Genomic DNA, 14762 nt, shown 5'->3' with positions numbered 1-14762 from the left:
CCACTGATGATGCCCAAGTCAGTCTTCATTTTAAGTAGGAGGGTGGATTTCCCCAAGTACGTAATGTCATTGCCACCCAGGTGGATTATCAAGTGGAGGGGAGGTGGACCACCCAAGGCAAGGGCCTCCCGGAGTCGGAAGAGTAAGCTATGCCAGCGCATGCCCGGGAAACCCCACCACACACAGTCAATACTTGTGAAGGAGCTGGTCCACTGCCTGACCGCTGCCCAGCGGGCCAATCTGTCGACCATGGAATGCCTCATGACCCATACTCGTGAACCTGTCAAAGAAAGACGCAATATGTTCAAGGGTCTTTATTGAGTAAATCACAAGTAAAACAAATAACGCCACACCAAAACACAGCAAACGAAGCACAAACATTTTACCTCCATATAGAGCGTAATCAAGGCCTAATGTAACGTTTATAGCAAGACGATTCCCAGCGCCCTACTGACTGAACTTGAACTGGCTGCATACCAGCGCGGAAGGCCGATGTGGCCGCCCCTATGCGGAAGGAATGGCTAGAAAACTTCTTCCCCTGTACTAACAGACCAGCCCTGTCCAGGCAGGCCAGCATGATTTTGTCCATCTGGTATTTAGTCAAGGGGCTGAGGTCAGCATGGACAAAAAGGTAACCCGGCCCAGCAGGCCGCAGAGCCAAGAAGGCCCGTAGGACCGACACCGGGCAGAAGCGGGGATCCCCCAGGGGGGAGAGCCTGATAACAGACCCCCTACCCACCTGATCAGTCTTGGACCGCCTGAGCGTGATGGACAACACATCCCCCAAAACTATATCCCCCCACTCCCAACGCATCCCCAGAGACATCTGTCTTAGAGCGGGCAACCAACTTGCAACTCCGGAAGGCCCCAAAGAATGCTAGAATGAAGGCTGCAGAAAACAAGGCCGCTTCATACTGCGAATGCACAACTGCGCGCAACACTTGCAACATAGCCTGGAGCGATGGAAAATCGATGGGGGACCTGGCGTCCGGGACCCTTGGATCCTCCCGAGCCCAACCTTTCAAAGCGGCCCTAATCACAAAGGATTTGGCTGGATCTCTCCCTCCACACAACCTAGCCTCATGACTAATGGCCGCTAAATGGCCGCAAACCCATGAGTGGGCCTTCTTCTGCTTTTTCGCCCACACAACGAATGCCTGAACTCTCTCCTCCAGCGCCAGAGCCTGCAAGCCTAAGTCAGAGATTACTTTCAGGAAGGTAGCACGTTGACTCGCATAGCGTTTCCTTGTACCCAGCGCTAAAGATTTCTCTCCTAATTCTCTCAATTGCTGCTCCACTCCAAGATGTGCCAAAGCCTTGGTGCAAAGGGGGTCATCTCCTCTCTCGCCTGGGGGCAAGCCGCCCGAAAACGGTCCAGCTGTAAACGAGAAAGAGCGTCAGCTGCGACATTAGTGACCCCCGCAATGTGCCTAGCTCTAAACTCAACATTGCAGCGCAAACACCTGCTAGCCAATTCCCTGAGTAGAGACAGCACTAGCGGACAGCTGGCAGATAGACCATTGATTGCCTGCACGACTGCCATATTGTCCGACCAGAACAAAACCTTCCTGTTAGACAGGGTATCCGGCCAAAGGTGTAGAGAAATCACAATGGGAAAGAGTTCCAGGACAGTAATGTTAGCAGTAATACCACGCCTGCGCCAAGCATTGGGCCATCCCTGCGCGCACCATAGCTCTCCCAAAATGGCACCAAATCCCTCACGGCCAGAAGCGTCCGTGTACATGTTCAACTCTGGGCTCTCCACCCACGGGGACCTCCATATCACTGTACCATTAAAATCAGAGAGAAAGTCATCCCACATAAGCAAATCTTTCTTGAGTCCAGAGGTCAACCTAACAAAGTGATACTGTTTGTGGACCTTGGCAGTAGCCCTGGCGAGGCGCCTCGCAAAAACTCTCCCCACCGGAATGACCCTGGCAGCGAAGTTCAGCTTGCCCAGAAGGCTCTGAATGACCCCCAGAGGTGCCTTATTCCTACCCAGTAACGCATGGATATCGTTCTTCAGACCCGCAACCTTTTCAGCCGGGAGACGAGACACTCCCCGAACCGTGTCAAGCTCAATCCCCAGGAAGGTCAGCACTTGGGCAGGGCCCTCCGTCTTACCTGGCGCCAGCGGCACACCTAAGCGACTAGCTAGGTCAATAAAACAGTCCAGGCCCTCCTGACACTCCTGCGTGCCCTCCCTTCCAATAAAGAGGAAGTCGTCCAGGTAATGTGACACTGCTGACACCTTGTATTCATCTGTGAGGGCCCACTGGAGGAAGGTGCTAAAAGCCTCAAAGAAGGCACAAGAAACAGCGCAACCCATTGGCATGCACTTATCAAAGTAGAACCCCCCTCTCCACTTGAAACCCAGCAAGTGCTGGCTGTCTGGGTGTACTGGTAACAAGCGGAAGGCTGCCTCAATGTCCGCCTTTGCTAGCCAGGCCCCCTCCCCAGCTCTCCTCACTAAGTCGATGGCCATATCTAGGGAACAGTATGAGACAGAACAGGCCGCTTCTGGAAGCCAGGAGTTGACGGAGTTCCCCTCTGGAAAAGACAAGTTATGAATCAGCCTGAAAGCCCCAGGTTCTTTCTTGGGGACTACGCCCAAAGGGGACACCACAAAGTCAGGAAGGGGGGGGGGAGGAAAAGGGCCCGCCACCCTCCCTAAGGCCACCTCCTTTCTAATCTTCATGTCAACCACCTCAGGGAGCTCCCCGACAGATTTCTGGTTCTCTGCATCCCTGCTGACCCGAGGACCCTGATATGGAATTTTGAAACCATCCAGGAAACCAGAAGTCAGGACCTCCCTATCCTTTTCATTGGGATAAGCTCGCAAAAGGGGCAACAGGCTGTGGATGATGACTGGAGACGGGCCTTTAGAGCTAAGGGGGTGGGGGTCCCCACAGGGCAGTACAGTGAAAGAACCCCCCGCTAGGATGGTAGAAGCGGAAGGCAAAGCAGAGGGGGGGGACGCAGCAGGGAGGGCAGAGAGGTGGGGTGGGATATCGGGGTAATTATTTATCCTTATTGGCAGCACTGGCAGAGAAAGATCGCTTCTCGCAGGAGGACTCCGGGTGGGAACCACCGCATTTGTTGCAAGCGTGGGAGAATCTACATGCTTTCCCCCAGGTGCAATTACCTGCATTGTACAACCTGCAAGTGGAAGACACATTCTTCTTGGCGTACTGTCTGTTGAAACTGCCCCCCCCCCACGCCCTCCATGAAAGGGCTGCCTGAAATTATTTTTCTTCTGAGAGAACAACCTATCATTTTCAGACTTCTTAACATGGGCAACACTATCGGCACCACTCTCAGCTTTACCTTTACCCATGTGTACGATCCACAGTCTAACCTCAATCTGGTCCCACTCTAGTTCTGGACAGACAGACATTTTTTTGCGGAACTCACAATCATATGAGTACCACCCCATCCCGGAAGATGCTTCAGCTTCATTGGTTATGATACTATTATACTGGAATAGACCTTGCGCCTGATCAGGGAAGCGCTCCGTGACCACCGCTGCCAGAATGGCAAATGCCTGACGTCAGTTTTTTATTGTCTTTTCTGGCCATGACTGAAATCGCGCCTTCTTCACCTCATCCTTGGAGCCCATTCTTGTCACATCCGACCCCTGCGCCCCCAACATCAACAGGGAAAAAATGTCTATAAACTCCCTACGCCATATGCCCTCCTTCGCTGCCTGCGGGACCAGCCAGGCTAGGGAACATTTGCCCGACAAGAGGGGCGCCATGGTCATCAATACTGTGGGCGCAGGTAGGGCCACCCCCAATGTCGAGGAGGCCGCAGAAGTACTGGGTGCCACTGTGGGAGGAGCGGCCGGGGAAACAGCCTGTGTCAGGGACGGGGGCGCAGCGGGTGTGAGTGTATCCTGGGACACACTTGGGGCCAACGGCAACACTTGGGTAGGAGGTGCTGAGGAAGAAATCGTTTGGGGCGTGCTGACAGGCAGGGAGACGACACCTGACAAGGGACTGGCAATGTCCCCCCCTTGAGCTGAAAGCCCACCCCACACACCAGCCACGTCCGCCTCCCCAGCGGCATGTAGTGGCGTCGCAACTGACGGTACAACAGTCTGTGAGTGCATTGAATCAGGGGACTGCACAGGGGGAGCGCGCAGACCGGCTCTGATTTCCGACATGAACAAAGCCAACGAGTCTGTAATCTTACCCAGATCTTCCCGGGTAGCAAATTCCACACTAGGCACCGCCGAGCGAGGGGGCGACGGAGGGCCCACCCGGATCACCGCCGGGGGGGATGCCGGGGCGTGCACAATGACATTCCTGACCGGGTCCGCCGCCCTGATCTTAGTGGGGGGTTCTGCAGGGAAGTCCTTCACTGTCGGCTTCCTAGTGCGCTTAGGCCTCCCTGTGGCCGGGTCCTCTGCCACTTCTATTTCAGTTATCTGTGGGGCGGGGGCCGGCCCGGGGGCTTTAGGGGGGTTGGCCAACAACAGTTCACTGGCCCACGCCACCCCATTAGCTTTTATCATATCCAACAAAACTTTCATCTGTGGGTCCTGGGAAGGTCCTAGACCTGAGTCATCAACCTGGGACGTCTGCGTAAAAAGGGATGGGGACCCCTGACTCTCCATGTTGCCTTCGAGTGTATCCTGCAAAAGAGATAACCATGAGCCACCATTTTCAACATCTTTGTCACGCAAGCCCGCACGCCCTACCCACTGACTGGCCGCCCCCCAGTCCCACGAGGTACTCTCCAACCGAGGCATTAAAGAGAGTGCGGGGGGGGGTAGGACGGACACTCGGTACCTGTAGAAAACGAGAACGGATATTTGCAAATATCTTAGTACCTCCTTAGTACAGGCCCACTCTGATGCGTACATACCTCTTCTGCTATTCCAACAGAAAGCTACCGAGGTCCGAAACTAAGAGGGTGCCCCCGGAATCTGCTCCAACGACTGAGTGCACTTGCGCTAGCTCTAGATGCAGTAAGCGAATGCGAGACTGATCTGCAAAACAAAGTGCGACAATGTTACAAAACGCCCGCGCCATATGCATTATGGCCTTACACCCCTAAAAGAAAAGGATCGTTAGGACAGCGCTGTGCACAACCTGGGAGGAAACCACTCCTCACACTGAAGAACAAAGAGGTCCCGCCCGAGCTTGGACCCACGCACAGTCGATGAGGGGGGCAGGGCTGGAACTTACCACGCTACCGAAGGCATGTGTCAAGTCAGTGCCTAACCCAGGCGACCAAAGGCGCACCGAAGCGGTTCCTAAAGGAAAACGAAACTTACATAATGAACGTAATTAATTGCATACGCCGCTGACCTTTCGCAGGGGCTGGCGGCAGCCGGACGCTGGAAACCCGTGTGTTAGCGGCCACCTCGCCCCAAGCACGGTACCCTTGTGTGGACCCCAGATGCATAAACGATGGGGCCACCTGCCCCCCCAAGCCCGATCCACCTGCATCGTGCTCGCTGGTTGGCCTCCCAACTCTTACCCTGTGTGTGGATAAGCCAGAGATGGATCGCCCTACAATCCAGGATGCCCGTGGCGGTCGGGGGGGGGGGGGGCTGGAAGCAAGCGGGTTAGATTAGCACCAATAAACGGTTAGCAACAACATTACATCCCGGGCATACCAATAATTGCCAGAATACATCGTTAGGCAGCCGCAGATTACGCCCGGGCACACACCATACTTGTCAGAATACATCGTAAGGCAGCAGCAGATTATGCGCAACCGCCACCTTGGAACACAACGTGTAGCGCTCGTCGGGTACCGTACCCACATGGACCGGAGATCGCAAATGGACAGGCAAAACGGTAAACATGACTAGGCAACCGCAAACTAATACCGAAAATTATGCACGCACCAATCATAAACTTTCACGTGTTGGAAGTTAGGGGCGAGCGCCAAAGCCTGCCCGACCACAAATTTGCAGAAATGGCCGCTTGGAGAGCCGGAAGCCGGAGTGAGGGGGGTGGGGGGTCGGGGTGGCGAAGGTATGTGAATATTCGGCAGCCAGGGCTACGGGGAAACAACCCATATTTTTCAAACAAATCGTGAAACTGGACCCCGCCACCAAGTGGTTGCCCCCACCGGAACGAACTTTAAAGAAGCAAGTGTCGCCACTGCGCCGCCATGTGGGAAACCGAGGGATAGATCGGTGATGCATGTCAAAGGACGGGACAGAGATAAGCAAAGCTCAGGGTCGCATGGCATGGGTACACTCTACAAGCACGGCCGCGTTAACCGCGGCGGGGCCGACGGATTACAGGCCGGCCCGCTACACCCCACCCGCCGAAAAGAGGGCGAGGAAGCGGGGCCCACATCGGGGACCGGACGTCCCCCCCCACAGCAGCCCACGCAAATGGGCCGCCTCGCCAGGCTCACGACTCCGGCGGAGGGAGCAGGCGGCGGAGAAGGGGGCGGAGAATAGGCCAAGGCCAAGGCCTTGCTCACCTCAACAGAGTGTCCCGAAAAGAGTGTCCCGAAGACTCGCGACGGCGTCCGGAGCGGCAAAGAGGCCCTCCAACGGGGTGCTGGAACTTATGTACCCCTGGAGGCCCCTCCGCGCCGCCCCGGAAGAGAATCACCGCCAGCCGCCTCCTCCAACCAGTGAGGAGGGGAAGGAAGCTGAACATCCTGCTGGGGGCGGGGCAGCCCTCCGAGACTAGTGGCCCGCCCTCTCTATGGCCCCTGCGTGGCCTCGGGCAGGCGCAGAGTACTCATTTCCATTCCCCACTCTCACTTGTACTGTGCTTGTTTTAAAGCGGTACTCTACCAGTGTAGAGTGTCAGAGCACTTTACAGAACACGCTGAAATAATTTCTACCCAAACAAACCGTTTTAGCAACATTAGCATAATGAAAGACTTGGGGAGGTGGGGCATACCCTCCTAACTTATACCTCGCAATATGCATGCAGTTCTTTGATGACAGTTCATAGCTCACTGTGCTATATCACTTACGATCATAACTTATGAAATGCAAGTAACAACATGATCTCAGTGACAAAAGCAGTAACCCCCTGTGCCCTCTACATCCATTTCAATTATGTGATCTGCCTGGTACACATTCTTTGCAGCAGGCACATTAACCCTCGGCCCTACCTTATTATGAGTCAAAACTGCATCTAGACAAAACTCCAATCTCTCTGCAGCAGGTACATTAACCCCTTCGCCGGGGCGGGGGGGGGGTAATTCCCCCGCTGTGCTGGGGGAGGGGGAGGGTCGCACGCAGTGCCCCGGTGCTCATGACGAGCTTGGCTCGTCAAGCAGCACGGTGGCGCTGTGCTCATGACGTGCTGAGCGCGTCATGACCACACCCATTTTCGTGGAACGTTCAGCACAGCAGGGGAATTAGCCCCGCGTGTGAGCGCCACGGCGGTCATGCAGCGCAACCGTGGCTCATGACGAGCATGGGAGTGGTTAAAGTACCAGAGTTATCTTGACATTTTAATTGTTGCCCGAATTGTGCTGGACACAGTTGGAACTCTGCAGCAGGTGCGTTAAAAGATTTCAGAACACGATGCCCCCAAAGTCAGCGCCCAGTGCAGGGGCACCTGTCACACTGCCTGGCCACACCGTAGAACAGAGCACATGAAACTGAACTGCCTTCATCCCGTTCATTAGAAGGGGGAGGCAGCCCTTGGATTGTGTATCATCACCCCCCTTTACAAACCGAATGGAAACTGCTTGCCTTCTTTATTTATATAAATTATTAGGGTTTCTTTTGTATTTTGTAGTTGGCCTAACGGTAGGGGGTCGCCCTCGAATCTGGGGTACTGAGTTCGAGTCTCGGCAATGACGCTGAACATCCTGTGATTCTGGACAAATCACTTAATGTCCCCGTGCCAAAACAAAATGAATGTGTCCTCATGTAATGCAACTGGTGATCATGTAAAGCTCTCTGATACCCGATACTTTCGGTTCAAGTTAGCGCTATAAAACTCTGTAAAAAAATATTTAATAATAATAAAAAAATATGCTCAATTCATGCGGTCTAAAATTGGCAAGGGCTGGACAGCACTGATTCCTGTCCAGTGAAAGGCCCTGTGATTACAGGAAGCCCCGTGCCTGCCTTTGCTGTCCTAGTTAAATGTGATAAAATGCAGTAAAGGTCAGCGTCTCCGGTGACACCTGACCCTTCACCTGCACGTTGCCCGCAGGTGCTGATTTTCTAGGACCACTTCTGACCCCTCCTTCAGAGACGGTCGCCCGCACAGGGGGTCCTTTGCCTTTCATTAACTGGATGAGGATGACAGCTGCTCCCTGCCATTTCAATTCCATCTCCTCTGGGGGTCCTGGATAAGGGCTGTCTTTATTCGGGAGGGGGTGGGGGGGGGAGGTGTTCTCTTTCACCTTGGACATGGAGTGGGTGGAGTCACTCTACGTGGAGAAGTGCCACCGGCCAAAACTCCTCAACTGCCTCTCTGAGGCTCATCCGGGCAGGAAGGCTGGCATCTATTTCTGCTGATGATATAAAAGTTTCAGAGTGATATCAGTTTATATCATCAGAGGGAAGAAGGGATCAGTAAACACGCAAGAACGATATAGAAACAGGATGCTAAATTATATTGGGTACTACTTGTGTAGCACTTCTGCCCAGACTGGGCCACTTCAAAGCACTCTGGAAAAACAGGACTGGGAAAAGGGAAAGAAAGAAGCATGGAATGCTGAGAAGGAGGAGACAGGAAAAAAGATAAGGGTGATGTATAGGACAGGAATAGAGGGATTCGGAAAGACAGGAGGTACCAGGACAGAGGAAAGCACCAATTAGAGGTAGGGTGGGGGGGACAAAAAAGCGTGGAGCGTGGGACATTGGGATACTTCTAAACGAGGCAAACGAGAGAACCGGAAGGAAGGAAGAGAGGTATAGGAGAGGGAACATTGCTAGCTCTTGTGAGATAGTTGATTTTCGTTTAGCCACACCAAATCAGCTTCAAAGCACTCTGGGAGAATAGAAGAAGAAAGTTAGGAACATCAAGGGAGGGATGGAACAAGACGAGGTGAACTATAATATTACATGATGCTGCTTGTCTCCTAGGCTGCTCAGAGGATGGATCATGCAGGTGAAGAGATGTCGTCTTCACTGACGGGTTGTTGGTTGAAATATGCAGTGGAACACACAAGATGATGGACGGAATGTTGCACATTGGCAAAACATTCACCCCCAGTCACAGATCTGGGTTTAATCCATCGTTATTTTGCTCACTACACCACCCCAGTTCAGACATGGCCATATGCAAATCAGTTCATGGGAACAGTCCAGATCGAACTGCCAAGCCATGTCTTCCCTGGACTGGAATCAAGCATCCTAGGACCGGTTTCTGGCTATCAGCTGTCATCAGCCAGGATAGCTTGACTCCAGTGGTGTAGTGAGCACGGGACCCACGTCTGGGCATACCCTTCCCACATAGGGTGAACAGCAAAACACACAAGATGATGGACGGAATGTTGCACAATGGCAACCCCCAGTCACAGATCTGGGTTTAATCTATTGTTATTTTGCTCACCAAGCCTCCCCAGTTCAGACATGGCCAAATATGCAGTGGAACATAAAATGACCAGCCTTGGCATAAAAGAGTAGACCCGGAACCCATAGCATAAGCAAAATAAACTTAAGAGCGCTATACTTCAGGGCGCACATCCTCCGAATTATCCTGCAGATAGTGTTCTACAGTGAAGGTAATTTGTTGTTCATCAATCTCTCTGAGCGCCAGTCCACAGACAGGGAAGGAACTCACGTGACAATGAACTAGTGATAATGGTGTATTAACAGTCGGTGAAAGGTTCAGATCTGAGCCCTCAGACTGTGTCTGCACCCATATACTCATCAGCTGGTTATTCATTTAAGAAAGCCTAATCTGTGGTCATGGTGAAGTAGCTTCTTCATGAGCAGGACAATTTGAAATGAGATTCTATGTACAATCTTGCTGCATTTCCGTGATTTTCATTTGCCAATGTTTACTTATTTGGCTCAGGAAATTAAAGGCAGAAGGCAGGTTTTTTTTGGAAACCCCGTAGTTGTAGTCAATTCTTGGTTATTGGTTGTGCTGGCTGGTATGTTGTCACTTACAAAAGCCGTACACAAAGAATAAATCCTTCCGTCTCTCACTAAAATCACACACTGGACTCCACCTCAATGAACGAGACATGGCCAGTCAACCATCTAACATGATCACTCAAATTCTCTTACAAATGAAGAGACTGGTTGTACGCCATTGTCTACAATCACCACAGCACAGTCCTAGGCTTGGAAAAGACCCAAGTGCACCTAAAATTGACCATACAGTCATCCAGACTTCAGATATACCTGCTAGCCCACAGGGCTACCAGTGTGGGCTCTACAAATACTGATACCATAACCTTGTCAATGAAAAGAGCACTTGCAAGAATTTTGTGGGCATTGATAGAATGAAGATATGGTCCTGGCTTGCCTAACCTCCCCTTTTATCTAATCCTAGGTTGATGTCGGTTGAGGAAGAGTTGAAGAAAGACCATGCAGAAATGCAAGCCGCTGTGGACTCCAAGCAAAAGATCATCGATGCACAGGTAGGAGAAGTCTTAAGTTCACATGTGATTGCGTCTCACCCCCATTGCTCCACAAATGTCCAATGATATATATTGTGTTTCACTCATATTAAAGGTGCGCCGTCCATGAAATAATAATTGGGGCAAAGTGACGGAACTAGCCGCTCTGAACTGTGGACAAAAAGAGAAACCCACAAAAATGTTGCTTTTGACACAGCTAAAACTCTGCCTTTTTTCACATATCAATAAAAAATAAAATCACCCAATAACATATTTAAAGAACAATTGAGATCTTCAGATCTTACATTCTTTGAAATATTTAATGGTTACTTAGGGAAATTAACCCAACCATCTCCTGCATGTTTGGTAATTCAAAACAAAACTCTTAAATTATCCATAATACAGCCAACACGAAATGACAAACTCATGGCTTGGTACAGTTTAAATTGTAATTCATGCTAACAGGAAAGAATGCATATGCAAATGTGTGCTACACGATGGTAGAATTATGGTTTAGCATTGTGTCCTGAAACACATTGCTTGTTTTTGCAAACTGCCAGCACATGTCCTTCAAAGCAGGCATTAACACTGTACAACATATACACAAATGTTATTAAGCATTTTTCCATTGAAGAGGGCTCTGATATTATGTGCTAATATACCAATGCTATGTCTTAATGTGGCTCATGTTCAGGGAAGTCTGCCCATTCTGTTGTGGTAGTCTTTAAGTGAACTTTGATGTTCCTCTTTTGCTTATGCAGTTGGTTGCCATCTGCCAACCATGCAGAGTTTTATTTTTGTTATTTCTTTTTCTAGCATCTCAGACAGTCCTAGACTGTCTCTCAATGTTTGGTAGGGATGTGAGCAGGAGCTACCATGTGGTTCAAATAACATTTGTTAGACCTTTTAGGAGCAAATTCTCATAAATAAACAAGGACAGATTTTGATCTTCACAGTAGTTGTTATAAAGTCCTTGCTTTCAAGTACTGCTTCTTCACACAGTCTGCTTATTGTGGTATGACAGTACTGTGGAGGGAGGTCTTCCCGTGTTTAAATAGTGATGCTGTGGAGGGAGGTCCTCCCGTGATTAAATAGTGATACTGTGGAGGGAGGTCCTCCCGTGTTTAAATAGTGATACTGTGGAGGGAGGTCCTCCCGTGTTTAAATAGTGATGCTGTGGAGGGAGGTCCTCCCGTGATTAAATAGTGATACTGTGGAGGGAGGTTCTCCCGTGTTTAAATAGTGATACTGTGGAGGGAGGTCCTCCCGTGTTTTAATAGTGATGCTGTGGAGGGAGGTCCTCCCGTGTTTAAATAGTGATACTGTGGAGGGAGATCCTCCCGTGTTTAAATAGTGATGCTGTGGAGGTAGGTCTTCCCGTGTTTAAATAGTGATACTGTGGAGGGAGGTCCTCCCGTGTTTTAATAGTGATAATGTGGAGGGCGGTCCTCCCGTGTTTAAATAGTGATACTGTGGAGGGCGGTCCTTCCGTATTTAAATAATGATACTGTGGAGGGAGGTCCTCCCGTGTTTAAATAGTGATACTGTGGAGGGCTGTCCTCCCGTATTTAAATAGTGATACTGTGGAGGGAGGTCCTCCTGTGTTTAAATAGTGATACTGTGGAGGGAGGTCCTCCCGTGTTTAAATAGTGATACTGTGGAGGGAGGTCCTCCCGTGTTTAAATAGTGATGCTGTGGAGGGAGGTCCTTCCATGTTTAAATAGTGATACTGTGGAGGGAGGTCCTCCCGTGTTTAAATAGTGATGCTCTGGAGGGAGGTCCTCTCGTGTTTAAATAGTGATGCTCTGGAGGGAGGTCCTCTCGTGTTTAAATAGTGATGCTGTGGAGGGAGGTCCTCCTGTGTTTAAATAGTGATGCTGTGGAGGGAGGTCCTTCCATGTTTAAATAGTGATACTGTGGAGGGAGGTCCTCCCGTGTTTAAATAGTGATGCTCTGGAGGGAGGTCCTCTCGTGTTTAAATAGTGATGCTCTGGAGGGAGGTCCTCTCGTGTTTAAATAGTGATGCTGTGGAGGGAGGTCCTCCTGTGTTTAAATAGTGATACTGTGGAGGGAGGTCCTCCCGTGTTTAAATAGCGATACTGCGGAGGGAGGTCCTCCCGTGTTTTAATAGTGATACTGTGGAGGGCGGTCCTCCCGTGTTTAAATAGTGATACTGTGGAGGGCGGTCCTTCCATATTTAAATAGTGATACTGTGGAGGGAGGTCCTCCCGTGTTTAAATAGTGATACTGTGGAGGGCAGTCCTCCCGTATTTAAATAGTGATACTGTGGAGGGAGGTCCTCCTGTGTTTAAATAGTGATACTGTGGAGGGAGGTCCTCCCATGTTTAAATAGTGATACTGTGGAGGGAGGTCCTCCCGTGTTTAAATAGTGATGCTGTGGAGGGAGGTCTTCCCGTGTTTAAATAGTGATACTGTGGAGGGAGGTCCTCCCGTGTTTTAATAGTGATAATGTGGAGGGCGGTCCTCCCGTGTTTAAATAGTGATACTGTGGAGGGCGGTCCTTCCGTATTTAAATAGTGATACTGTGGAGGGAGCTCCTCCTGTGTTTAAATAGTGATACTGTGGAGGGCAGTCCTCCCGTATTTAAATAGTGATACTGTGGAGGGAGGTCCTCCCATGTTTAAATAGTGATACTTTGGAGGGCAGTCCTCCCGTATTTAAATAGTGATACTGTGGAGGGAGGTCCTCCCGTGTTTAAATAGTGATACTGTGGAGGGCAGTCCTCCCGTATTTAAATAGTGATACTGTGGATGGAGATCGTCCTGTGTTTAAATAGTGATACTGTGGAGGGCGGTCCTCCCGTGTTTAAATAGTGATACTGTGGAGGGCGGCCCTTCCGTATTTAAATAGTGATGCTGTGTAGGAAGGTCCTCCTGTGTTTAAATAGTGATGCTGTGGAGTGAGGTCCTCCCGTGTTTAAATAGTGATGCTCTGGAGGGAGGTCCTCTCGTGTTTAAATAGTGATGCTCTGGAGGGAGGTCCTCTCGTGTTTAAATAGTGATGCTGTGGCGGGAGGTCCTCTCGTGTTTAAATAGTGATGCTGTGGTGGGAGGTCCTCCCGTGTTTAAATAGTGATGCTGTGGAAGGAGGTCCTCCCGTGTTTAAATAGTGATGCTGTGGATGGAGGTCTTCCCATGTTTGCGTAGTGATATTGTGGAGAGGGGTATTCTCATGTTTACGTAGTGATACTGTGGGGTCAAGTTTCCTTATCCCTTTGTTGTGGCGTGTTCAGTGGTGTCTCCTCATTGATGAATAGTGGCCTTGTGAAGTGAATACTCCCTTTCTTGTTTTTCTGGTGTTGTCCAATGAAGTCTGCCCAGCCTTGAGGTTTTATTCTGTCGACTGAAGCCTATACATCCTGGAGTTCAAGACACTGTGGAATGAACCACAAACACACCCACCACTGCCCACATGAAATGCAATTGTTCAAAGTGATGAAAGCCATAATGTGATTAAAGGGGCCTCAATAGCAGTAGCTGCACCCAATTATCTTTTACTGTTGTGGACATGTCATCCACCACAAACAGTCCCCATGGAAAACAAACATTGGCAAATCCAATAAGTCTGGCACTGGCTGCCAACTCCTGACATCATCTCTGGCTTTGAAAGTCCTTTTTTTGCCATTATTTTTGTAATCGTAGAACGTTATTGTTGGGGGAGCTGTTGGGTCCTTTCGACTATAGCAAAAAATCTATAAACAAATTTATGTTTTAGTGTTGAAGCACACATTACTGAAATAAAGTACTTTGCGTCAGGAGGTCCTCCTAGTGAAAACTCAGCATTTCATCACTCACACTAAAAGTTAGCAATGGATGAAGTAGGCTGACCCACTTCCCCAGGCTGTAAGCTGTATTGGATAGAGGAAAAATATGAATGACGCAATAACCGACCAATGGAAGAAGAGCACTGTCTGCAAGCCCCTATAAGTATATTTTACGTAGAATTTTAGTAAAATCAAAAGGTTTCATGAACATTAGACCTAAAAAGGACAAATCTGCTGTTCTTGAAGACCACGCCATAGGTCAAAGACCAACACTGCCAACATGTGGTCAAATAGGCAATTTGAGAGCTGAGACCAAGATGTGATCTAACGCCCGAAGCAGAAGATAAAACGCACTTATCGTGGAAATGTGGGCTCACGATGGTACTCTGGACCATGCTGACATAAACTATCTTAAGTGCGATGTTTGTAGTGTGTAAGGATAAAACAGTCTTTAAAG

The 14762-nt window shown here is 50.0% G+C and overlaps 1 protein-coding gene across 12 annotated transcripts in view; it reads left to right on the top strand.

The window, feature by feature from the left end:
• Positions 1 to 14762, top strand: part of DAB2IP (DAB2 interacting protein) — a 1475985-nt gene that overhangs the window by 1440581 nt on the left and 20642 nt on the right. For all 12 annotated transcript variants that reach the window (XM_078641853.1, XM_078641861.1, XM_078641852.1 and 9 more), the window contains one exon: positions 10455 to 10542. In XM_078641853.1, the coding sequence (XP_078497979.1) occupies positions 10455 to 10542 (88 nt within the window). The remainder of the gene's footprint in view (positions 1 to 10454; positions 10543 to 14762) is intronic.

Source organism: Lissotriton helveticus, chromosome 5_1 (assembly GCF_964261635.1).
Source record: "Lissotriton helveticus chromosome 5_1, aLisHel1.1, whole genome shotgun sequence".
In the NCBI taxonomy this organism is placed as follows: domain Eukaryota; kingdom Metazoa; phylum Chordata; class Amphibia; order Caudata; family Salamandridae; genus Lissotriton; species Lissotriton helveticus.
Note: the sequence above shows the minus strand (reverse complement) of the source record. Positions and strands in the feature narration are given on the sequence as shown.